At 51.8% G+C, this 25,195-nt stretch overlaps 6 protein-coding genes across 8 annotated transcripts; 4 read left to right on the top strand and 2 right to left on the bottom strand.

Moving 5' to 3' along the window:
* The first annotated feature begins 769 nt into the window (after window positions 1-769).
* Window positions 770-1,798, top strand: LOC117892106 (superoxide dismutase [Mn], mitochondrial). Its single transcript, XM_034798115.1, has 3 exons — window positions 770-788; window positions 866-916; window positions 1,071-1,798. The coding sequence occupies exons 2-3, from the start codon at window positions 882-884 to the stop codon at window positions 1,687-1,689; spliced, it is 654 nt and encodes a 217-aa protein (XP_034654006.1). The 5' UTR covers window positions 770-788; window positions 866-881; the 3' UTR covers window positions 1,690-1,798.
* Window positions 1,799-1,912: 114 nt separating this feature from the next.
* On the top strand, window positions 1,913-3,305 carry LOC117892105 (actin-like protein 53D). The gene is made up of 2 exons (XM_034798114.1): window positions 1,913-2,054; window positions 2,108-3,305. The coding sequence occupies exons 1-2, from the start codon at window positions 1,967-1,969 to the stop codon at window positions 3,283-3,285; spliced, it is 1,266 nt and encodes a 421-aa protein (XP_034654005.1). The 5' UTR covers window positions 1,913-1,966; the 3' UTR covers window positions 3,286-3,305.
* A 1,891-nt stretch (window positions 3,306-5,196) lies between these two features.
* Window positions 5,197-5,928, top strand: LOC117892107 (vitamin K epoxide reductase complex subunit 1). Its single transcript, XM_034798117.1, has 3 exons — window positions 5,197-5,424; window positions 5,487-5,602; window positions 5,666-5,928. The coding sequence occupies exons 1-3, from the start codon at window positions 5,249-5,251 to the stop codon at window positions 5,884-5,886; spliced, it is 513 nt and encodes a 170-aa protein (XP_034654008.1). The 5' UTR covers window positions 5,197-5,248; the 3' UTR covers window positions 5,887-5,928.
* Window positions 5,929-7,448: 1,520 nt separating this feature from the next.
* Window positions 7,449-10,175, top strand: LOC117892103 (pro-resilin). 3 transcript variants are annotated; one of them, XM_034798111.1, is made up of 4 exons: window positions 7,449-8,471; window positions 8,830-8,964; window positions 9,130-9,622; window positions 9,740-10,175. In XM_034798111.1, exons 1-4 carry the CDS (start codon window positions 7,506-7,508, stop codon window positions 10,024-10,026), a joined length of 1,881 nt encoding a protein of 626 aa, XP_034654002.1. In that variant the 5' UTR covers window positions 7,449-7,505; the 3' UTR covers window positions 10,027-10,175. The 3 variants fall into 3 exon arrangements, with proteins under 3 accessions (XP_034654002.1, XP_034654001.1, XP_034654004.1); XM_034798110.1 differs by lacking the exon at window positions 8,830-8,964 and having other exon boundaries at window positions 9,130-9,520; window positions 9,785-10,175; XM_034798113.1 differs by lacking the exon at window positions 8,830-8,964.
* Window positions 10,176-13,246: 3,071 nt separating this feature from the next.
* On the bottom strand, window positions 13,247-13,499 carry LOC117890841. Its single transcript, XM_034795925.1, has one exon. It carries the CDS (start codon window positions 13,466-13,468, stop codon window positions 13,322-13,324), a length of 147 nt encoding a protein of 48 aa, XP_034651816.1. The 5' UTR covers window positions 13,469-13,499; the 3' UTR covers window positions 13,247-13,321.
* Window positions 13,500-21,707: 8,208 nt separating this feature from the next.
* On the bottom strand, window positions 21,708-23,418 carry LOC117890265 (uncharacterized serine-rich protein C215.13). Its single transcript, XM_034795024.1, has one exon. It carries the CDS (start codon window positions 23,348-23,350, stop codon window positions 21,746-21,748), a length of 1,605 nt encoding a protein of 534 aa, XP_034650915.1. The 5' UTR covers window positions 23,351-23,418; the 3' UTR covers window positions 21,708-21,745.
* Window positions 23,419-25,195: the final 1,777 nt, after the last annotated feature.

The raw sequence follows: 25,195 nt of genomic DNA, 5'->3' as shown, positions 1-25,195 counted from the left end.
CGCCAGGATGCGCCAGGCCCAACAGCTGCTGGACCGCAACAGGAGGACGAGCAGTGGGAGTGGCAGGTGGCACGGTGGCAGGTCCTCCCCTGCGGGAGATGCGTGCGCAGTTCTCAGAAAGCAAAGAGGAAGGCCAAAGCGGCAGCAAGTGGAATATTGATTTTTACCCAAAATGCACGAATACAGCAAGGAATGTAAAGTTTTATCCCAAATCAAATTGGATTTTGTTTTTTGGCGTTACTCACATTCAAAAGGGAGAACACAAAACTCCTTTTTGCGGCTTCTCCTTTTGGGTGTCGTCTGGGTGGGAATGTGGGAAGCACTTTTGCTCCTTTTTGGATCACAATCACAATTAACGTTTACTTATTGCACTCAATTTTTGTACGATTATTCTTAGGTTTAATGGCAAAACCAAACACCAACTAATTTTTGTTTCGTTCTTTGGGGGCTTTCGATTTGAATTTGATTTAAATTCTCTTTTGATTAAATTTGAGGTCGGCGGCGGTGGCCATTACGAGAACACGCAACAAACGACACTGCCAGCGGTTGGTGGCCATTTGTTCGGGCATTTTCCAGCTTGGGAAAACGAACTGGGCGAAAAGTGAATTTTCCGCCCCAAGATTTTTGTTTTTGTTTGTTGTGTTTGTGGTAAGGGGCAAAGAAAAACAGCTGATGGCGCTCCTAGAGATGACACATCGCACTCTGCTGCCCCACTTGAGCAGACAACGCATTTATGAGCAGAGCTATCGATAACCGACATATCGACATTGGAACATCTCAAAAGCAATGTAAGTTTTTTCCTTCTTTTTATTGTATTTTTTAAATAAATAAATCCCTGCTCTTGATAACTATAAATTGATTTCAGTAACCCAGCCAAGGTCATGTTTACAGCACGCAAACTCACACAGGCAGCGCGGTAAGTGCAGCACAAATGTGCAATTAATCGATGCCGGCTCCGAGCGCCTCCCCGTTCGGTTATATAAATTGTAACAAAACAACAATTACTCTATATACGGACGACCATGAACTTGATTATCTGCTAATGCACATTTTTGTACCCCCGCCAACAGCATTGCAGTGCGCGGCAAGCACTCGCTGCCCAAGCTGCCCTACGACTATGCCGCATTGGAGCCCATCATTTGCCGCGAGATCATGGAGTTGCACCACCAGAAGCACCACCAGACCTACGTCAACAACCTGAACGCTGCCGAGGAGCAACTGGCAGAGGCCACCTCCAAGAGCAACACCTCGAAGATCATCCAACTGGCCCCGGCCCTGCGCTTCAATGGCGGCGGGCACATCAATCACAGCATCTTCTGGCAGAATCTCTCGCCCAGCAAGTCGGCACCCAGCGACGACCTCAAGAAGGCCATCGAGTCGCAGTGGAAGAGCTTCGATGAGTTCAAGAAGGAGCTCAGCGCCCTCACCGTGGGTGTTCAGGGCTCTGGCTGGGGCTGGCTGGGCTACAACAAGAAGACGGGCAAGCTGCAGCTGGCTGCCCTGCCCAACCAGGATCCGCTGGAGGCCAGCACCGGCCTGGTGCCCCTCTTCGGCATCGATGTGTGGGAGCACGCCTACTACTTGCAGTACAAGAATGTGCGCCCCTCGTATGTGGAGGCCATCTGGGACATTGCCAACTGGGATGACATCTCGTGCCGCTTCCAGGAGGCCAAGAAGCTGACCGCCTAGGCTGGTGGTTCACTTTCTGTGTTTACTATCTAAGCAACGGATCATAGATCCCCACACCCCAGTCTGTAGTCTGAGATTTCGGCAAATATAAATTGGTAATCATTCATGAGTAATGTGGAACTTGAGCTGCCGCATAAACCACACACTCCCCCGTTTTGCAACACTGTTGACTCGTATGGCGGCACATTTGAAAATTGCTTTGTGCGTGTGCTGTGAGTTTTCCGTTCAATGATTTCCACTTCGTTTTAAATAAAACACCAGAGAAAACCCACACGAAATGTCTGAATTTCGTATTCCCTCTCGAATCAACATCGATCTGACCGACAAAAAGGCACAGCAAATTCTCCACAAAGGTTTAAACTTTCGTAAGTTTTTCCCCCGAGAAAACCCTGGAAGCCTCCTCTAATCCCCTTCGCAGCTCTTGCAGAACCCACAACGATGTCTGCAGAGGTAAACCACCAGTCGGTCATCATTGACAATGGTTCGGGCGTGTGCAAGGCGGGTTTCTGCAGCGACACGAAGCCGCGGGTCGTGTTCCCCGCGGTCGTGGGGCGTCCGCGCCATCAGAACGTTCTCCTGGACTGCCGCATCGTGGACGCCATCGGGGAGGGTGCGATCAGCAAGCGGGGCATGCTCACCCTCAGGTATCCCATTGAGCACGGGGTGGTGACCAATTGGGAGGACATGCAGAAGATCTGGAAGCACACGTACGACCTGCTGGATGTCGACCCCCGAGCTGCTCCCGTGCTGCTCACCGAGGCGCCGCTCAATCCGCGTGCGAATCGCGAGAAGATGGCGCAGATCATGTTCGAGTGCTTCAATGTGCCTGCCCTGTACGTGGCCATACAGGCGGTGCTCTCGCTCTACTCCACTGGACGCACCACGGGGCTGGTGCTGGACTCGGGCGACGGCGTCACCCACACGGTGCCCATCTACGAGGGCTACTCCATGTCGCATGGCTGCCAGCGGCTGGACCTAGCTGGCCGCGACCTCAGCGATTATCTGTGCACGTTGCTCACGGAGCGTGGCCTGCAGATGACAACCAGCGCCGAGCGGGACATTGTGCGTGACATAAAGGAGAAACTCTGCTACGTTTCCCTCGACTACCAGCAGGAGTTGATGAAGCAATCCCCCAGACTGCAGCTGGACTCGACTGCCGATGGCTGCGAGCGTGAAGCGGAGATCTTTGAGCTGCCCGATGGCCAACAGATCCGGCTGGGCAGTGAGCGCTTCCGCTGCCCGGAGGCTCTGTTCCAGCCCGGTCTGCTGGGCCTGCAGATGCAGGGCGTGCACGTGGCCACCCACAAGTCCATACACAAGTGCGACATTGATCTGCGCCGCGATCTCTACGAGAATATTGTGCTCTCCGGCGGCACCACAATGTTCCCCAACCTTGGGGAGCGCCTGCAGCGGGAACTCTCCCTGCTGGCAGTGCCCAGCACCCGAATCAAGATCAAGGCCTGTCCCGAGCGTCGCTTTGCCGTGTGGTTGGGCGGCTCCGTGCTGGCCTCACTCAGCAGCTTCCAGGACATGTGGATCAACAGCGCGGAGTACGAGGAGGTGGGCTGCAGCATTGTGCATCGCAAGTGCTTCTAAATGGGTGTCTTTGAGTTATTTTCTGGTTATATTTTGTTACTAAAACTCTCCACTGGGATCTGCCGTCTCTCTGCGGTAATCATTTGCCATTAGCATTTTTCGTTGACAATTCGCGTTGCATTGATTTTAATGAATTGCGAATTTATCAAGCATACAACTGTTGTGCCACATCGCTGTTGCACGTTGCACGTTGCACGCGGCACGCAACTGCTGACTGACTTCCTTTGGTGTGTGTTTTGGTTTCCAGTTTTTCTTTTTTCGATGCCGTTGACACACGTGCAGCAGCTCTGACAAAGCTCCAAAGCGTTTTACCTTCAAACATAATCATAATCGTCGGCGCTGCATCATTCTGCTGCATTCTGTTGCAGCATTCAGCTGCACTTGAGGCGCTTTTGTTGCTGCACTTCACTTGATTGTGATCACGGATCTGCCAGCAGCAGCAGCAGCCGAAAGAGGGCTAGTTCTTGAAGGTCGCTGCTGGGATACCCTCGCAGCTGCATCTACTTATCGTTCTATAATCACTTGGGGGGATTGCACATAGCCAGGGTAACCCACTCTGTGAAAGGGTACAACGGCAGGGTGCAGCTGCCTGGCATTAGCCCTTCTAAACGCATCGAAACCACACGAGATGTGAGCTCAGAGCTGGGGAGTTGCACTGGAAACGTATTTGCAGCGTATTTGAAGTGTAAAGTTCAATAAACCCCCGCCCGCTGTTTGCTCCAAATTGATGTGCGAATTAGGAGCAACCAGGTGGAGACTCACACTGGAGCCTCAATCGATCTGACAGCTGCTTAGAAGGGTTCTACGCTCCATGGAGACTGCATGTGGAGAGACTGCTGCTGGTGACTGTCGCTCTGCTGACTCTCTGCTGCTGCTGCCTCCCCCAAGGTTGCGTAAAATTCGTCACTTCACTTTGCCAGCGGGCGGGATCTCGCTTGGCATCATTTGGAGTTCGTTTTGGAGATCGTCTGCGACAGCTACTGAGCGCTGCAATTTTGTAAATTGTTTCCATTTTGGTTGCCTCATGGCTCTGCGCTCTCGCATGGATTTAATGCATCACTTCATTTGACTGCCCGCCTGCCCGCTGCTTCCCTCTTTTCAATACATAAATAAATTCAAATTCGTGAGGCCATAAATTAAAAAGGGACATGAGCGAGCAACATGGCCAGCAGCAGTGGGAGAGCAGCACACACGGCATTGTGTCATGCCCCCGAAAGAGAGCGACCCGGGGGGAAGGGGGAGCACGTCACATGAGCATGAATGTAGTCTGCAGTCTCTGGGTCTATCTCTGGGCCTGTCTCTGGCATGTCTGGCACTTCTCCGATGTCGCCAAAGTCGCTAATTTCATATGCATGCAATGGAGCGTTAATAAATGTTCCGACGGAGATGGCAGCGGAGTTGGGGCCTGTTTTCGCGCAGCATTGGATGCGCCATGGTCCAGGGGCTTCCCTATCAAGCCAGCCCATTCCCCAATCCCTTCTGTTGTTTATCTAGCCTCAATTTATAGTCCGCTACGCAGTACAACTCCCCCGCAATGAGCACGAGTGCCTGGTCGTACCTGTTGCTCCCTGTCAACACACATTAAGGGGCGAATGGAAACTTATTTACGAACCCAAAACACAAAAACAAGTAAGGAAAACTTGTGCAAGGAGAGTGGAAGCTACAAATACACTTGCTGGATAAATTGGCATATTTCTTTCATATTATATCTGCCCGAAGAATAGATTAAAGTTTGCCCAGTCATATACCCAAATACCCTCACAAATATATCCTCTCTTCGGCTGCCCCACAAACTGCTCAACCAAATCCCTAAACCCCTTCCAAAGTGTATCCCAAACTACGCACAATTTCTACTGCGCAGCCGCCAGGCCACAGGGTTGCCCCCCAAAGGCACACAGAGAACTTTGCTTGGCAGCCCTGGCCGACTACCTGTTTGTCCATTCAGTATCCTTGTGGCCACGGAATGAGTCAGCTGGAGGAGACCACAACCAACGCACGCCTCAGATGGATCTGCATCTGTGGCCTGGCCATCTCCCTGTACTCGCTGTACGTCAAGTGGCAGCTGGACCACAATGCGGACTACGTGGCCATGTGTGATCTGGCGGAGAAGGTTAGCTGCACGGCGGTGTTCAAGTCAGAGTGAGTAGAGTGGAGGCTGAAGCTTTCCTTGCAGCTGAACCACAATCTTCTCCCCTTTGCAGCTATGGCCGTGGCTTTGGCCTGACGCAGCTGCTCTTTGGCTCCACCTCCAGCTCGTATCTGAATCCCCCGAATGGCGCCATTGGCAGTGTCTTCTATGTGCTGCTCTTTGTCAGTTGTGAGTCTAAATTAATAAACACAAACCCCCGTATCTATAGGAATATCCCGCTCCCCCTTGCAGCCTTCTTCGAGCATCGCTGGCTGTGCCTGCTGCAACTTTTGCTGTCCATTCTGACGCTTCTTCTCTGCTTCTATCTGGGACTGCTGCTCCTGTTCGTTCTGTTCGATTGCTGTGTGGTCTGCCTGCTCATCTATGTGCTGCACACGCTGCTCTTCCTGGAGGTCCATGGGCGTTACAAGCGACTCCACTTAGAGCCCAGCCAGAAGTTGGCCCTTGAGTGAATTCGTGTACAAAACTGCAGATTAAAAAGTGAATCTAGAAGCGCTGCTGGCGAGTGATTTATGTGGTTGATGGCTTAACCCCTTGGGTAGGTTAAGCTGCTGACGTGCTCCGACTGCGACTCCGCATCCGTCTTCGTATCCATCTTTGATCTTCATCTTTTTCGTCAAATCGCTCGCTTCTGACCCGCACGTCTGCCGGATGGATAGGGGAATGAGCAGCTGCCTCCCATGGCCAGGCACGTACCCACTGCTTGGAGGCAATTAATTCTGCACGTTCCCATTTGTCGTCTGTCGGCTGTGAAGGCTGCGTGTGAATGGCGGCGCTGGCGCTACTTCCCAAGCGGTGGGCGGCAGGCGGCAGGCGGCTGACTGGGAAAACTCAATGCAATTAATTTCCCATCAGTTTTGTGCGGGGAATTCTCTTTGTGTGGGCGCTGGATTGGGTTCGGAATCAATGAATGAATCAATGGAGTGCAGTTCGGGTAGAAGGAGGTCCGAGGATCTACTCTCGATCTCTGCATGAATGATCTGTATCAATGAATGGAATCAATTAGAGTGCCATTCCGAGATCTTGCGTTATTCCCTTCTACTGATCTTTGCCCGATCTTCGACTGATCTTCCATTCAACTAAAAAGATCTTTTCATCTGCTGTAGCCATCGAAACGCACAGAGCATAGAGCTGCCAGAGCAGAGCAGAGATCTACTCCCAATTGGGGTCGCCTTTGGCACGATATTCTTCAATTGTAGCTGCACATACTCGCAGTCTGTGACTGTTCGCTGGAGCTCGTAGTGATCGTACTCTGTACTCATAGTCGTACCTTTGACAAGTCAAACAAATGCAACAAATGCGAAGAAGCTTGTCACAACAGCAAGGCAGCGGCAGGCAGCGGCAGGCAGCACTCTGAAGATGCAGCAAACGCCGCCGCCGACACATTCACCCAGCGACCGAGCGAGTAGACTACTTTGCGCCAACGTAACTCCAGACTTGGACTTGCAACGGGGTGGCAGAGGCAGCGGCAGCGGCAGCGGCAGACAGAAAGGGAGCCGCAAACACAATCACCTCGCTGCGAAGATGTGCGCCGAAAGAAGGCAAATCAGCTTGGCAACCCAGTTGGAAGCGGCATCGCGGGGCTAGAGCCAGAGACAGAGCCAGAGCAGGGCCATGCCTGATTGAGATTTTTGCTTGCTGGCAGGCGGCTGGCGCTGGGCCATAGAACTGGCAACACATGCCACAGCCAGCAGCGACAACGACAAGCTCCGAATGCAGTTGAGTTTTGAAGATGATCGTATGTGGCAGCAGCTGTTCGTGGCTGTGGTTGCCACATGTTGGCGACTGCCACCGCAGCACACAGCACACAGATGAGTCTCAACTCATAACCGAGAGCTCCCTCCCTCTCTCTCTCTCTCTCTCTCTCTGGCTGTGTCTGTGCATCATCGACTTTCAGTTTTTCCGATCGTTTCATATAAATACGCGCCCCAGCTGCAGTCGGAGATCAGTCAGAATTTGGCGCTGCTTCGAGGCGCAACAACAAAGCAACCAACCGAACGGGAGTAGATCCGCAGATCAGAGATCACAGATCAGAAGAGAGTTAGAGTCCCCCCTTATAGCATCGTGGAATATGTTCAAGCTACTCGGCCTCACGCTGCTCTGCACGGCGGTTCTGGCGCGCCCCGAGCCTCCGGTCAACTCCTACCTCCCGCCGTCCGATAGCTATGGAGCGCCCGGCCAGAGCGGCCCAGGAGCACAGGGCGGTGGCACAGGCGGTCGTCCCTCGGATTCTTATGGTCCTCCCGGCCTAGGACAAGGACAGGGACAGGGACAAAGACCGGGACAAGGCGGCTTTGGCGGCAAACCCTCCGACAGCTATGGTGCCCCTGGTGCTCCAGGTGCTGGTGGCAACGGCGGCGGCGGCGGACGTCCCTCCAGCAGCTATGGCGCTCCAGGACAAGGCCAGGGTCAGGGCCAGGGCCAGGGACAGGGTGGCTTCGGCGGACGTCCCTCCGACTCGTATGGCGCTCCAGGAGCTTCCGGTAATGGCAATGGCAACGCTGGACGTCCTTCAAGCAGTTACGGTGCTCCGGGCCAAGGACAAGGCGGTCGTCCTTCCAGCAGCTATGGTGCTCCAGGTGCAGGATCCGGCGGTCGTCCCTCAGACTCTTACGGCGCTCCAGGACAGGGCCAAGGACAGGGCCAAGGACAGGGACAAGGACAAGGCGGTTTAGGCGGTCGCCCATCGGACTCTTATGGTGCTCCTGGTAATGGCAATGGCGGCGGTGGCAGCGGCAGCGGCGGACGTCCCTCTAGCAGCTACGGCGCTCCCGGACAGGGCCAAGGACAGGGCCAGGGCCAAGGCGGTTTCGGCGGACGTCCTTCCGACTCTTATGGCGCCCCAGGAGCTTCCGGTAATGGCAACGCTGGACGTCCTTCCAGCAGCTATGGTGCACCTGGTGCTGGCTCTGGCTCCGGTTCCGGCTCGGGCGGTCGTCCCTCCGACTCCTATGGGCCTCCCGCGTCCGGTGCAGGTGCTGGCGGTTCCGGCGGACCTGGCGGCAGTGGCGGCGGCGGCGCTGACTACGACAATGATGTGAGTAGACCGTAGACCGTAGCTTCGATTCGGGTTGGGTCCGGAGCGGCACTCACGACACGCCTGGCACGCGACACCTCGACACCTCTCCGCCTCCCCCTGCTGCACACATCGCCTTGATGCACGCCCCACGACCACGCCCCAATACCCGATCTCTAGCTGGTTCTCTCTCTCTCGCCTGTCTGTCTCCCTCTGTCTCTGTCTCTTTGCACTGCTTGCTTGCTCCTTCCCCCCTACCCCTGCTCTTTGATCTCTTGTTTCTATCTGTCTATTTCTCTCTCTCTCCACACGCCCCCCGCTCCTCCGTACCGCCACTCACCCTGCCCTGCTCCTCGCTCTGCTCTGCTCTGGGACGCAGGAGCCGGCCAAGTACGAGTTCAATTACCAGGTCGAGGATGCCCCCAGTGGGCTCTCGTTCGGGCATTCAGAGATGCGCGACGGTGACTTCACCACCGGCCAGTACAATGTCCTCTTGCCCGACGGAAGGAAGCAAGTAAGCGCCGAGGCGGGCATACAGGCGATGATGATTGTGATGATCCCTCCCTGCCCCTGCCCCTGCTCCCGCCACTGCTCTGTCACTGCTAATCTCTCTCCTCTCTCCTCTCTCCTCTCTCCTCTCTCTTCTCTCTTCTCCGACTCTCCCTCTCCTCCCCCACAGATCGTCGAGTATGAGGCGGACCAGCAGGGCTACCGGCCACAGATCCGCTACGAGGGCGAGGCCAACGATGGCAGCGGCGCCAGCGGTCCTGGTGGCCAGAATCTGGGCGCCGATGGCTACTCGAGCGGCCGTCCTGGCGGCAATGGCAACAGCGCTGGACGCCCAGGCGGACAGGATCTCGGCCAGGGTGGCTACTCTGGCGGACGCCCTGGAGGTCAGGATTTGGGCCAGAGCGGCTACTCCGGTGGACGCCCTGGTGGCCAGGATTTAGGCCAAAATGGTTACTCCGGTGGTCGTCCAGGCGGTCAGGATCTCGGACAGAATGGCTACTCCGGCGGACGCCCAGGCGGACAAGATCTCGGTCAGAGTGGTTACTCCGGCGGACGCCCTGGTGGTCAGGACTTGGGTCAGAATGGTTACTCAAGCGGACGGCCTGGCGGCAACGGCGGCAACGGCGATGGCGGCCGCGTGACCATCGCTGGACGCATCACTGGTCCGGATGGCAGTGACCAGGGTCAGGGCTTCTCCGGCGGTCGTGCTGGCGGCAACGCTGGACGCCAGGGCGGTGGTCAGGATCTCGGTCGCGCTGGTTACTCCGGTGGACGTCCAGGAGGTCAAGATTTAGGACAGGGTGGCTACTCTGGTGGCCGTCCAGGTGGCCAGGATCTCGGCCAGAATGGCTACTCCGGCGGACGTCCAGGAGGTCAGGACTTGGGACAGGGTGGCTACTCTGGCGGACGCCCAGGTGGCCAGGATCTCGGCCAGAATGGCTACTCCAGCGGCAAGCCAGGCCAAGGACAGGGTCAGGGCCAGGGCCAGGGTCAGGGTCAGGGCCGCAACGGCTTTGGTCCCGGTGGCCAGAATGGCGACAACGATGGCAGTGGCTACAGATACTAGGGCGCCAGACAGGACAGGATAACACAGGACAATCTTACACGTAGATCGATTCCAGGACACATTAGCTAGAACTTTTCAGTAATTAGAACTTAAGAACTTCCCCCTAGAACTATGACCCTCAGCCCCCTCCCGCCCATTCTGAGTCCAATTTCGAAGCTCCATTTCCATCTCTTGCTCATCTTCGGGGTCTGTCCACCATGCCCAATCCCTCTCCCCGCTCTATCATCATCCCCTGAGACTCCCCGTTTAGCTTAAGTTTCATCATTATTGTTGTGGCTGCAAAATGCAAGGAAAATAACCCAAAAAAAGAACAGCAGAAGGAAATGCTGGGAGAAATGATTACAAAATATTTGCTAATTATTTAAGTAATTAAATAAACAATAAACAAATACAACAACAAATAAATTCCATCAAATGCGGAACTGCTTGGGAGCACCAAAAGATGGATCGATTGTGGCTCGTTTTGTTGCTAATTTTGAGGCTAATTTTGGGCAGCGAATAAATGGGCGAAAAACCCTTTTTAACATTCACTTAATTGACATTCAGGGAGAGTGTCGCCCGGCCGGGCAGCAACAATGAGGGAATACATCATCGAATGAACCCAAAAGACGCCACGCCACGGCACGGCACCCCTCCTCCTGCCACACAGAGTGTTTGGTTCAGTTTCCGGCTGACTGGCAGCATCAAAGCAGACCCGAGACCACTCCCCAGCCCCTGCCGCCCCTCAGCAGCTTCCCGGCAAGTGCAAAGTTTGTCATTAGTTATTTGCACTAATTAAGTGCAAAGCTTTCCGGCACTGCTTCGTCGTCGTCCCCCCTGGACGTGGCTTTCACTTTCGCTGCTGTCAGTACGTGTCCTGGTTGTGTAATTCTAGAGTCGCCTCCACGCTGCTCCGCGTGGCGCATCCTTCCATCTGCCCCACACCAGTGGGCCAGGCCACATTAATGGATTTGCCCAGCCGCACAATGAACGCAAATTGTTGGGAAGGCGACAACGGATTGAATGGCTCAATCCCCAACCCCAATGTCAATCCCTTGAAAATCCGATTTTCCGGGAAATTTAATAGTCACCTTTTGTGTGTAAGTGAGTGTGTGTGTGTGTGTGTGTGTGTGTGTGAGTGTAAACGGATTATTTTGCCAGCTAAAATTTCATTGAACAATGGCGCGAGGACATTGCGGCAGTGTTGTTGTTGCTCCCTTTGGTATAATTTAGTTTAAATCATTAGCAGCAGATGCAGATTATTCTATACAAAAAGGACATGCTGCGGCAGCACCGGCAAATGGGATATTTCCTATCGCACTTTGCATAGCCACAGGCTGGACATATTTCGTGGTTAATGGGAGTTCTCAGCGACTGCTGCTGCCATTTGTATTTTGCCAATCAGGCATGGTAATTTCTCGTACTCGCAGGCCTTCCTTTCAACGATTATCCATGCGGCCGGAAGAATCAACTACAGGACTTCCCAGGCAGCCATCACTCGGAGCGACTCAGACCCCAGGGACTGGCGGGGGGAGTGCGTTTCATTATGGTAAATGAAAATTAAATTTACAAACCACTAGACAGCTTCAGAACGCATTTCAGATCGAGTTTCAGCAGGGGGGGAGGGCGAGAAATCAATAAAAAAATTCAAGGGAATGTTGCTCTCGCCCTTCGCAGGGGCAAGCACCGTAGCAGCATCCTTTGAGCAAACTTCGGATGACTTTCAAGGGGTTCGACGGAGCGCAGAGTTCAATGAAATGCAACTTGACCCTGCAAGTGCCAGTCGTTCGACAGAATCGTTCACGTTCTTGCCTACCTTCTGCTCAAGGGGCGGAACAAAGGAAAACCTTTGCCCAGATATGGAGAAAACCAAACCGCAGCAGACCGCCAATACTCGCACAAGTTCAAGGAATTAATCGCCCACATTTGGGGCTTCCTTTTTGGGCCAATGCAAAAATAGAATTTTCGGAGGCCAAATGTCGAAGTTTTTCCAGTCAATGGAAATGCCATAAATACGAGTATTTGCTTACGAGTATTTATGTTGCGTGTGCCACGAAATTATTCAATCAGCAGCAGAGCGAGGGATGCTGGGACATACGCTGCATGAATTACGCGCCAAAGCCTGTCCGCCCCCAGCCCTGCCCTCATGGAATACCTAGGAATATTTACTTATATTTAAATGCTGGTGCCCACGCGTGGATTGTATTTTTAAAGCAGACACTTGAGCGGGAGTGGCAGGGCGGCATCCACTCTGGTTGGAGGATGTAACCGCCCATCGAGTGGGCATCAATCAACAGCTCTTCCCCCCGCAATCTTCTGCTCAATAAAGCATCTCCACTTTTGCTGCTTGATTTTACACCTTTTACGCCCCCGTCGGCAGTGATGCCACACACTGATTTACACGCAGGTGGCAGAACGGTGGGAGAACGTGCTTAGTGGCATCAAAAAATCAATGTAAGTCTCGCAGCTTGAAGTGTCCCATGCGTGCAGCTGCGGGGAGGCGCTTAGGGGCGCCACAATGTTGCACGCGCTGTCGTCGCAATTGCGTGTCAAAGTTGACGCCGCACTCTCCAAATGACTTTCTGCTTGTCTTGTCAACCAAGCAACCAACCATCCAAGCAGCCATCATCCGACTGGGAGCCCCCCTGGGGCGAGCTGCTCCCTCCCAAAGCGCGTACGAAAACGGGTTGAATGAAGAAAACAGGCTGCCGTCCCCCGCCCCCGCCTGTGTTTGAGTTTTCTCGATTGTAATTCAAATTTACCGAGCGCAAACAGCACGGAGCACAGAGCACAGAGCACGGTGCACGGAGATGGCAATTAATTAAATATCACTCATACGTCAGACAGCGGCGTGGGCGAGTCCGAGCCACAATTGCGTGCAACACGTGGGTCTGCCTCCTACTCCTCCAGTGCGTGTGATTTCTATGGGGCAGTGGCATGGCCAAACTAGAGGCAACATCTCGCCCACGAAGATTACTAGCCACGCGTGGGCGCCAGCAATGATTCCACCTGAACTCTACCCATAGGAAACTCTTTTTCCAACGTGCTTTTGTTCCCTTTCCGCCCACTTAGTTACAGTGTCCATCTTTGGCAACAGCTTTGCCGCCCAGCTATGCAAACTTTGCACACTAATTGCTGGCAAAAAACTAAAATTACGTAAGCCGAAACGAGCGGACAAACAGCTTCCCAGTTGCCAGGGTGGACCTTCCCCTACAGGCTGCAAGGACTAAAAACAAATACCTTTTCAATGCAAAACAGTTTTTATGCGCAATATTATTAGGATTATATTAAATGAGGATCTGATTCAAAGCACCTATCATCCGGCGGCAGTGGTGTTGTAGGGACACAGCGGCGAGCGCAGGAGGCAGGCCATCAGGATGAAACATGCCTCCGAAGTGGGTGCCATCAGGATCAGAAATGCGGCAAGCAGCACCAGGTAAAAGCAAAACGTAGCAGCGATCATCTCGAGCAATCGAAGCGCAGAACTAAGTGAACTCCAGAGTGCATCTATTGCGCCCTTTTATAGCCAGCTAATTGCACTCGAGCAGCTGTCGAAGGGTAAACAGAATGGCGAACAGATCTATTATGCACGTAGATCCACATCAAGTGGGTGCACAACAGACTGGAGCAACAGAACTTCCCTGCCTGTGCCATAAATCAACCTGATCTGCGGATCTCTTCCTATCAATTTGGGGCAGCGACTCAGTTCGCTTGGCAACACATGATAAGGTCGCTGAAGCGATGAGTAATTTCCCAGGAGCTATTTTCGAGCAACCTTCTTTTTGTCACGCTGAGGTTTCCGTTGGCTGTCAGGACTCCCATTCCCCCAGCAAGTCACAGCCCAGGTGTTTGGTAATGAGCTCAAAAACATCTTCCAAATAGCAGCTTAGCGAATCGGGAATGGATGTACTGACAGCTGCCCCTTATGGGTAGCACGTACCTACCCATAAATGTACTTATATACCCCCATGCACTCTCCATTCACAGGGTATGATTAAGCACACAACAATAAGCAGCACTGGCGACGCGTGCACGAGGGAAAATATTGTTATAGAAATTGTTGCCGTTGCCAAAACAGATTTCCACTGCGAGTTGGGTGGGGGGAAAATGCTCGCATCATGAATGAAATTCGCCTGCCGACGGGCCAGCAACAGTTGTCTGTCCCACAGTCGGGCAGTGTGGCAGTGGAACTCTGATTTGGGGCTCCACAGTTGCCGGCGCCTGCGCTCTGACCGTGCACGTGGTGGATGCCGTTCTGCTCGGCCTTTTGCTTTGGCGCGCTTTTATCTGTGTGTGCCACACAGCGTGTGGAACGCATGCTGGGGGGCCAATCATTTCGGCAGTGCGGCAGACTTGGGCGCCGGTTCCGACGACTTTGCCGAGTTAGTCCTGTGAACGGATTCGCCTGAAGCGGTCGTGTCGTCGCTGCCACATTTCGGTTCGTGAAGTACACACATTTTAAAACTACCCGAAATACCCCGAAATACCCGAAATATCAACAGAATATTTCGCATGCCGCAGCGTTTCAAGAGAACTTTTTGCTTTTGAAGAAAGAAATCTTCAGCCCAGCCCTTGACTCATCGTTCGTGGCCCCAAACCCAAATACTTTTCGCTCGTTCAGTGCCAAAGTTCGAGGGGCAAACAAGCCAAAAAAGAACAATCCAATTCAAGACCAGACCCAGACAAGTGTTTAAACATAAAATAAGAACAAATATCGTCTGGACGTGCACCCTCCTGCCGCTTAAATTATTTGCAGCACGCCGTAATCGGCCAAGTCAAAGGTGAGTACCAAACGGCGAAGAGTTTCCCAGAGAGATCTTTCGGAAGCCGCTGGAAGTCTTTCGTAGAATTACAATGGCCACAAAGCAAAGTTTTTCTTGTCCATTATTTTGCCAAAAAGGCTTTAACATTTTTGTTCTTTGCCACATCCTTGGGAGCAAAAGTTTTTATTCTTTGCCCAATACCAGCGGAAGGGTAAAAGTAAAAGTAAAAGTAAAAGTTATGTGATGTGAAGAGTGAAGAGTGAAGGTTCTCTCCTCTCGAAATGTTGCACGTTGACATGCCATTGAGTGGAGATTTTAATTATTTACTTGCTACAACAAAACAAAACTCGTCTGTTTGCAGGGGGAAAAAGTTTTGACAAAATTAATTTCACATGAGTTAAATGCCTGCGGAATATGGGAAACAATTACGAGCAAAATGTTGCCAGGGATGTGACAGTCAGTGAAATGTTTCAGATTTAAAGTTTAATTTAAAATTGTAGCTTCATGGGCCATAATTCTCCATAATTTAATTTCTTAAAAGGCGAACAAAATCACTTCCCCCGCGACACTTTAAAGTGCTTTCAAATTCCTTAAATTATTCCCCCGTGAATTACGCAGAAAAGGAAACCAAAGACACTCCCGTTCCACATTCTAGTGGCGAAATATTCCATAACTCAGACAGGCGGGGAGGGGACACTGTCGCATTTCATTGGAGGTCAGTACAAGAAGCATGTGAGGGTGGCCCTAGGAATTATAAAGCTCCCTCTTAGATGGCGCCTGTTTGTGCGCTCATTAGGCCAGCCGGGGGGTCGCTGCCGAATCTAATTAACTTGGCCCGAACTTTGCCTCCGACTTGGAGACAAAGCGACCACATTAAAGCCAATCTTTGTTGTCAGCTCGCGTTGGGTTGGGTTGGGTCTTCCGCAGCAACAGAAATAAATGAACAACATTTTGCATATTCAGAGAGAGATAAGAGAGGGGGAAGCTGTGGCTGTAGCTGTAGCTGTAGCTGTAGCTGTAAAATGGCATCCTAAATGTTGCCGGGCCTAATTCGATTCCATGTCCGTGTCAGTGTCACATTTTGTGGCTGATCCATCAATGGAGGCGTGGCAGGGGGCCTGGCAGTGGGGCAGGAAATTAGCATAAGTCAATCAGTCATCGCTCTTTTCAACCGGAACGTGTCGGGGCACACATCAGCAATGATCAGATCAAATTTGTCAGCCACACCTGGATGCTGTTGCTGTTGCTGTTGCTGGCTGCAGGATAAGGTAGGAAGGGCAGCAAGGTGTGTGGCAAGGAGGATGGATGGATAATTAGGTAACGTAATCACTGCCAGATACAGTTAGAGATGCAGATACAGAGATACAGCCCACAGTCTGTGTAGAGCCACAAATGCGCTCAATTAGTGATTTTATTTTTTGTTGCTGTTTGTGGTAATCTCGTTTTGGCTTTTGCAATTGTTTGTTGTGTGGCGCCACAATGGAAATTATCACGCATGCGACATGCTGCTTAATTTAATGCTAAAAAGTTTTCCACGAGGGAAAAGTCTATCTGTCGCGACGTGGCATATACCTCGTGGTTTTCCCAACACTACGCTCTACCCACAGCGAAATGTCCTCATTGGTAATCCCTTCACCGCTGAAACTGGCGTGCCACGAAAAGTTTTTGCGGTTCATAAAATTGCCAAAAATTGGGTATTCGAAATGTGCCCACAGGGTCATATTTGTTCATCGTCTGCACTTGACTATCATTTGATTACGATACGTCCACCCACACCCTTTTCCCTTTGCCACTGATGTGCGTGGCTTAAGCTCCTCCGAAAAGTTCTGCCTTTAAAGTTGCTGCCGACAGTTGTCAGTTGATCCGGGCCATCCTTCAGCCCTTAATGGATGTGGCTTATGAGTGTATTTGCATCTCCCGTGATGGCTGACAGTTGCAGCCACAATGTTTACCAGCCACAGAGAGCTTACGTACATCTTGCACTCATTTTGTGGCTGATTGAGTGATTGAGCAGAGTGATTGTCATCGCTGCTGACAGCTTCTCCGAGCTCTCTTCACTTTGCTCATTTAAATGGACTGCAGAACCTCGGCTAAGTTTGCCCTTGAAGGCAGCTTAGCGTAGGGGATTTATGATGTCTGTTCTGGGAAAATATTCAACTGTTCCTCTAATGGGCAAAGTTTCAATGTCCGCAAAATGCCCAAAGTATGCCTCAATTATCCTCTCCAAGGGAGCGCGGGAGAAACTGTGGGGAAAACTTTCCCTCTGGAAGTTGTTTTTCCAGTTAGGCGTATAAATTGCCCATGGGGAGGGGGCGGTGAGCTGCTCCCTTGCCTGCCACATGTTTTGATTTATCCGCTCCTCATCAGGTGCCGTTTTCCCTGGCTTTCCACGCTTTTCAATCTCGCGCCGCGTAAGCATTAATAAATTACATTTTATTGGCCAGTGTCCCATGTCCCTCTGTCGCCAGTTTCCTCCCACAAATGGATATTTATGGGCTCTCTATGTACAAAATACGACTGTTCGAATGTGTGCATAAGTCTGCGCCTGAACTTCCTTTGTTTTCGCATCCAAGACCTTGATTTATCGTATTGCTGGGGACATTCCCAAAACTTCTTATTGAATTCCAACGTAATCGGGAGACGGATATCCGCAGGCTGAAAGACTTTAATGTGGGATTTCCAATGGCTATAATTTCCGCATCTTCTTGCCTGATTTGTATGATTTTTACCCAACTTTAAAGCAAATCCCATTTGGCTTTGGCTGGCTTTGGCTGGCTTTTTCCGGCCCACGCATAAGCCAAGGCTCCGAAATTAATTTGCCATATAAAACTGATTAATGTCCGCGCTGATTATTAATGGCCAAAAGGCAGGGAGGGAGAAAGGGAGCACCCAGCACCCAGCACCCAGGACTCTGTTGTAATTATGCAGTGGTGATGGCTGCTGGGTGATGTGCTCCTCCTGTCGGGAGCCTAATTATGCTCCGACGCAAAGCGGAGGCATCTATTAACTGATGAATATGCAGTGAGTTCCCAGCAGCTGCCTTATCCATACCCATATCCATATCCATTCCCCAAATGAATGCCATACGGCGGCTGTCCATTAGGCGGGTCCCATCTGATTAGTGATTCTGTCCAGTACAGTGCCGTCCATTCTTCTGGTCATCTGAACTGATACCTGGAAAAGCACATCTCCTGTGTGCTGTCTCCTGTGTGCTGTCTCTGCTCTCCTTTGTCGGCATGTAATAATCACTTTTTCCAGTGCTCTGTCGAGCATCCTTCAGTGTCCTGTTGGCTGCAGCTGTCTGCCATGCGGGGGAATTCAATTACCGCTGCAGTCAGTTCTGTTCCTCGAACTGTAGAATGGAGAATGGAGAATGGAGCATGGGGAGACTGGCAGCTGTAGAATGTAAAATGAAGAGAATGAACCGTAATGCCTGACGTAAATAGGAAATTAAATAAATGCAAAGAAAGGCCGATTCGACTTTCGTGTTCGAAATCAGACGCTGACAGGCTGTCAATCGAGGCAAATGGAGTTGGCATCCTTGGATATATTTCGGCTGGCAGTTGCGTGGGTGCCTCCTGTTGGGGTCTCTTGTTCGTCTATTCCAGCGACAGGACACACCTGTCCGAGGGGGGCGGAGGACACGACGTTATTGCTATTGCTCAGTTCCTGGGAATCCATTTGCCTTTGTGATTCGAAGCGCCTTCCCACGATTGATAAATGAAGCTGCTCCAGCGGCTCCCATCGACTGTCTGCTAATGTCTCCAGCCCCGAGAAATGATTTATTGAGTTGACTTTCCATCGAATGTTTTTGCAAATGTTGTCACATCGGGATCAACTGGTTGAGGCTGCTCCTGATGATGATCCGATGGACAACAGGGGACTCAATTAATCAAGAAGGAAAGCCCCTGGCCGCTGTCCCCCGCCCTGTCAGGTAGAGTCTGTTAAATATCTGTGGGAAATCAGAGTGGACTCTCTCACGGACAGGCATTGTCGTCGCAGCGGGGATGGAGCAGTGTTGGAGCAGCGTTGGATCAAGAGGTAATCCCTCACCCCTTTCCTCGGGGCATTCCCTGGGAGCCACTTCCCACCGATGATTAACTCGATGCCATTTATCATAAAATCGTTCTGCGTGTCCGAACCACAGAGGGCCATAAATAACAGCTCCAGGAGGGGGAGAGAGTTCTGCTAAACAAAGATGTTTGTATCTTTGTATCTTTTTGTATCTTTTATTCTTTTTCGTGTTCCGCAGTTCATTGTTCGTCGCACATTTATTTCCGTGCACAGCAATGCAAAGGGGGAGAGTGGCAAATGCAAATGAAAAGAGCGCAAAGAGCAAGTGATCAATTTGCATAAAGATTGCGATTCAATTCGGATTCTGCATTGGTCGCTTTGCATTTCCCATTTCCCACTTTCCAGCTTGCTAGCTTTTCTTTTTCTCATTTCGCTGCTAATTTACGTGGGGACAAACCCAAAGCCTAGCCACAAGCCACACGCCACACGCCACAAGCCGCAAGCCGCAACCCCCGCTGGGCAACCCAAATGGGGCATCCCATATGGCACGCTTCAGGCACGAGTTGCTCCGGTAAGGAATTGGCTTATAATTTCCCAGAAATTTTAGAGGATAAACAGCGATACAGCATGAGATGGAATTTCGCCAAAGCGAGAGAGCCGGATAATCCGTAGGCAAAGCGCTTCCGCCCCTCCCGAATTCAGGGAATATTCCTTCCCTACTTCCCTACTTCCCTATTCCGTGCTCAAATGTCTCCCCATATCAGAGTTTCTTATCCCTTAGTCATGTGTGTTTGTGTGTGTCCCCTGCCCCTGCTGCCTGCTGGTATTCTTTGGTTTTCCGCTTCAATCCTCTTTGTTCGTGTTTACATGCGTGTTCCTGTCACTCTTGTTATCCCTGTGTCATGGCATTGGCCCCCTGATCCGTATCCCGTCTCCTCTCCCTCTCTGTTTGTCTGTGTGCCATTCCTCACTCACTCACTCAGTGCTGTGTGGCCATCTCTCATTGCTTTTCTTACCCACGCCCATGCCCAAACCCCTTTTCCCCACTTTCCTATTGCTGCCAGACATGAGAGAGTATCGCGAAAATTCAATTGAATCGGCACTCCTCCTCCTCCTCCCCCCAGCAGCAGTCGTAGCAGCCCATGCCCATGCATCAAATGTGTTCGACAGTCCAAGGGGAAGCATGGGCTCCTCCATCTCCACGTTTGCTTGCCCCAAACAATCGGTGAAACATGGCTGGCTGGCACTCAGGGGACCCACTTGTCATAGTTAAACAATTTGTAATGAATTCTCGAGCGAGTGGCAGAGCACTTTTCTGGTCTCAAAAAAGGGTTCTATGTGTGTGTGTGTGAGCCAATAAAGTGGTTAGAAATAAGTACCTTTAAAGGGTTTACTGCCCAACAAATGTTGCTCAAACATGAGCGATTCACATGGGACACCAAAGAGGAATCTTCCACCAAGAGTTTCTCTGATAAAATGTTTGCTGGCAGATAAAACCATAGGCAGCTTTTGGCACAGCTGAGCTGATGCTGTATTACATATCCAAGAGTCGATGGCGCTTCACTCTCTCTGATGAACTGACACTGACCAAACCTCGCGGTAAACATCTCATTGCTGACGGACAGGAATTGTCCGTCTGTCTGTCTGTGGATGCTTGTCCAATAAATATTTACACAAGAGTTTTCGGGGGCACAGACAGATGAACTGTCAGTACGGACGGGAGCAACAGCAGCTTTCTGGCTTTTGCCACATGAAATCAATTAAAATATTTGGCCAACTGCTTGCAGCACATTAAGGCAGCACCAACGCGTTGCAGAGGGTGTCGGAGCATGATAATAACCATAAAAACTAATTGAAAGTGCGCCCCGAGATGTGACTATAAAAAATTACGTATACGCTGCCGCGTGGCAACAGCACGGAGAGGATGGACTCTCCGGAAGAGCAAACATTATGTTTGAGAACGTAAAAAATGAGCTACAAAATGCGAGTGTTCGAGCTTCTATCGATAATTGGAAAAACAACGCAAAATAGATGAAAATATTCGGAAATTAAGTACGCAGAATATTTGTTTATTTTGAGAGCCATCACGCGGCACGGGGAAGTGGCAGGGGAAGAGGCAAGCCAAAGCAGAACAAAGCCAACAGCAAATTCTCAGGCGCAAAAAGTGGGCCAATATGTGGGGGCTGAGGGAGGGTGGCCAGCTGTCCGTCACATGACCAAAAGAATGCCTAACGCATCGAAAAACAAACGAATATTAATTAAAATATTCTTCTACTTCCCAGGATGGTGGGTTTTCTGCTCTCTCTGTATTTATTCCTTATTTATTCATTAAATTTCCATACCAAAAGCGGCAGCTGGTCGGCAGCAAGAGAGAGGTGGAGAGAGCGGCTCCCTTCGCTGTGCCATTTCAAATATTTGCCAAATAATTAATCACGCCACATCGTAACCGAAATCACTGACAGATCCCGAGACCTGAATGAAATGCCTACGTCAGCTAGGGCAAGACTCCGGGAATGCCAGTACATACCACCAGTACGCATATTTTCTGGTCCATGGCTGGTGGCTGCTGGCTGCTGTCCACCGATAAAGGCACACAGACACAGCTTCATCATGCCGGAGGTGTCCCTGAGGGAGGAGACAGCCAGCCACCAGCCAGCAGCCGCCTGCACAGATTACGATAAATTTTTAAATAAAGTCGACAGCAGACGGACGACTTGAGCGATGGGAGATGGGCCATGGGCAGGGCAGGGCAGGGCAGGGCACGCTAGCATTCCCTGGAAGCAATAGAAACAGGTGGCGGGAAGGACACCCCATCAACGGGCGATTTGCAAGACTCTTGTCGGGTGATTAGTCAGCAGTTGGCCGAAATTAATGTAATCAATTATGGCAGCACGCAGCTGCTGCTTAGCCAATCCCTGCCCCTGATTTCAACAACGTAATCAGAATTTATTGGAAGCATTTGTTTAGGATCGAGTGCACTCCCCAGGCAGGTAGAGGAACTCGCTGTCTGTCCAAAAATGCAACATGGACTTGCACTGGCGCGCGTCCTGCTGCCGCTTGAGGCACTGACAGAGGGTGCCAGCGGTGACGCTGTCCATGCCGACCTCCCGCAGCTGCTGCACCATCCTGTCCTCTGGCTTGGCACCCGGTGCGCGGCCCTGCACGGGAATCGGGCGCATTCGCAGCTTGTGGGACGTGGAGGTGTCTATGTCCAAGAGGACGGTGCGGAGGGTTCGCGGATTGTAGATGCTGCGGCTCAGGGCATTGTCCACGTAGATCTCGTAGTGGGCAATGTCGCGGTAGTCGTGCACGAACCACTCGATGGCCAGCGAGCGCTTGTCCATGCGGCGGGCACTCGTGATGGCCAAGGGGTAGCTGATCCGCGGCGAAGGCCGCTGCGGCCCCGTGCCGTGCAGATCGTTGAGGATCCGCTCGCGCACCACAGACATGGCGCAAATGTCCAGGAAGACATTCTTGGCCGCCAGCTGCATCAGCTGCCGACGCTGGCCCTCGTCGGAGGCCATGAACTCAACCTGCTCCACGGCATGCCGCATGTGCACGCAGTGGCAGCAGCCGCAGCGCTCGTCGTAGGTGGCACAGCTGCTGGGCGGCTCGGAGTTGCCTTTGCTGGCACTCGAAGGATCCGCGGTTTGGCTCTGGCTGGCCGTTGGCTTTGACTCCTCTGCGGGCTTGATTGTCCCATCGGCGCTGACCAGCGCAAAGGAAAACTCTGGCACGCTCAGGCGGGACCTGGAGGTGCTTCTCCTTCCCACGCTAGCCAGGGACCTGCGACTGGACTTGGGAAGAACCTCCATTGTCGAGGGTTTCTTCAGCGGGACAACAGAGGGCTGGGAGCTGGGGCAAAAGGAGTGTGACTCTGCCGAGCTGCTCTTCCGCTGCAGCTGCACGGAGCTGGCATCGTCAGTGAAGGGCTGTTCCCTGCGAAACAGAGTCAGAGACTCGGTGGGATTGAGGCTGGAGTGCGCTGGGGAGTTCTCTGGCTGACTATTTGCACTGCTGCTGCTCTCCCCCCTGAAGAAGTTAAAGAACTTTATGATGGATGTCGTGGAACCTGCACCCACCACACTGACGGCCCTCTCCAGGAAACTCCGAACGGAGGACTTGGTCGAAATACTCGTTCTTTGGGTTACGTCACTCTGCGAAATGTCCTGCGAGTTGGCCTGCTGTTGGGCGCCCATCCTCAGAGCTGGAATCCATCGCTGGGTGAAGGTGTTTGTGGGTTCCCTGAAGTAATTGCGGCTGCTGGAGGACCAACCACTGGACCTCATCTGCATGGCGCTCCTCGTGCTGTTGCTTGAAGTCGTCTGCGGGAGGCTCAAGCTCCGCTGATTGGTGTAAGTAGTTCGTGGGTTGAGCCTGGTGCCTGGTGGCTGATAGCTGGACGTAGTCCGGAGGCCCAAGAGGCTGCTGGAAGGCTTCCTCAGGCTGCTCTTGACAAGCAACTTTGGACGAGACTTCGATTTCGGTGACACTTGCGGTGGCGGTGGCGGCGGTGGCGGCGGCGGCTCCATCTCCCCGGGCAGAATGATGCTCACGCGCTTCGACATATTCGGTACTGTGGATTTTACGATTCGCTGCCAAATGATGATGGATACTAAAGTGGATTTTGTTTACGGCAAGTTTATCGAATAAAGATAATCACTCAATGGGAAACTCTTGGCCTACTGGCTGCCCTGCCCGTCTCCTCATCAGCATCGCCATCTCTCCACAGCTCCAGCTCTCCATCGCGCTATCTACCCCTGTCCATCTCTGTCAGCTTCCATCACGACAAATGGCTGGACCTTCCTTCCTTTGCCTTCTGCCCGCTGGCGCCTCAGCGATGATGTCGCATAATTTTGTCAATATTTTGCGTTGCCAGCGGATAAATGGGTGGGTGGGGGTGCGGAGCAGGGACCGTGGAAATTTACATAATGTACGGACCTTGAAGCGCACATTAAACAGCAGAGGAGGTTCTCGGCCCTCCTCCCGTCATGCTCTCGTTATTTTTGGCTCTAATTAGAAGCGCTTACAACAATCTTTCCTTCTGGGTTTTCCCCCGAAAAACCTGATGGATTCTTCGTATTCCTGGGAAAACCTTAAAGCCTGCTCGTGGCTCTTTCGCTTTAAGATCGCCGACTGCCCCTGCCGTGCTTGTTATTCGGCTTGACTGCGCCGTCTGTGCGGCGTATGATTAACCCGCATGCCGCATTACACATACGCCGCGTTGCCGCAGCTACTGGATACGAGATACGAGATAGGAAAAAAGAAAAAAACGCAGCCAGGCAGGCACGCAATTGTATTAAATTATGTTTGCCTTATGATTTATCTAACACACATATATGAGCAGGCAGACCAACAACAAGATGCTTTATCCCCACCGACTTTGTCTCGCTCTGTGGCTTCTGTCGTGGAACGCAGCGGGGTGCCGCCTGTCGGGGGGCCACATCCTGACAACGGGGTGCCCACGGTGCAGCGCCTTCTGAGAACTGTAATTGCCTGGGCCGCCAGCTCGCAACAATTTAGATTCAGAGCAGGCCTAGGCCATAAACAAATGCTGTTACCTGAAACACCTTTAACGGGCGATGGCGCCAAGGCGGCGTTTTACAGCCACACTCCCGCACCTCCCCCCACGCTAGAGGCAAAATACTTAAAGCCAAGAATGGCATTAATGTTGGAAAAATATGAGCCGCAGCTAGAGCCGCATCTAGTATATGGAATTCAATTTAATTGATTGAGGTCAACGCCAAAGTTTAATCATTTCTCTTGAGAGATTACGCCCATTTCTCCATTGGGCCGTTACTCCCCTGGGATCAGCCTCCATCGCATGTCGCAGGCGGAACCTTTAAGTTTTTCGGTCGTCTCCAGTTCCAGTTCCACTTTCGCTTTGTCTCTCGGCAAAACTAATTCAAAAGTTTTCATCTCTAGAAAAAAACGAAAGCGAAAAACTTTTCCGCTCCCTTCCCTGGCTGCTAGCAGCTTTTCTTCTTTTTTTTTGACAAGTTTTTTAGTGGCATAAATAATTGACTGGCGGATAGAATTTATCGTGGGGGGCCAGGGAAGCCGCATGACGTTAGTTTTATCAAGAGGGAATCCCTTCAAAAAATATGCAAACAAATATCAAAAGGGGAAAATGATAATCAAAATTCGCAGCCGCAGCAGCTGCCAGCCCCATGGGATTTTGTTCATTTTTCAGCAACAATAAACTGGTGGAAGGGGGGCAGGTAAGTCATAAAAAATTACAAGAGATTACAGGAGATTCCTTCAGTGTGAAATTATGTTTTATTTCTGTGCCAGGCATTGTCGAGAGTGTTTCATTTGCCAGTAGCAATTGACGGTTGCCCCAGCCGTAGGCAAGGGTCTGACTGTTGGCTCGGTAAATACTCGCTGGGCAGTTTGCCCGGCGGCGTCCACGT

This window comes from Drosophila subobscura, chromosome E (assembly GCF_008121235.1).
Source record: "Drosophila subobscura isolate 14011-0131.10 chromosome E, UCBerk_Dsub_1.0, whole genome shotgun sequence".
NCBI lineage: Eukaryota > Metazoa > Arthropoda > Insecta > Diptera > Drosophilidae > Drosophila > Drosophila subobscura.
The sequence above is the reverse complement of the archived record's forward strand: the minus strand, read 5'-3'. Positions and strand labels throughout refer to the sequence as shown.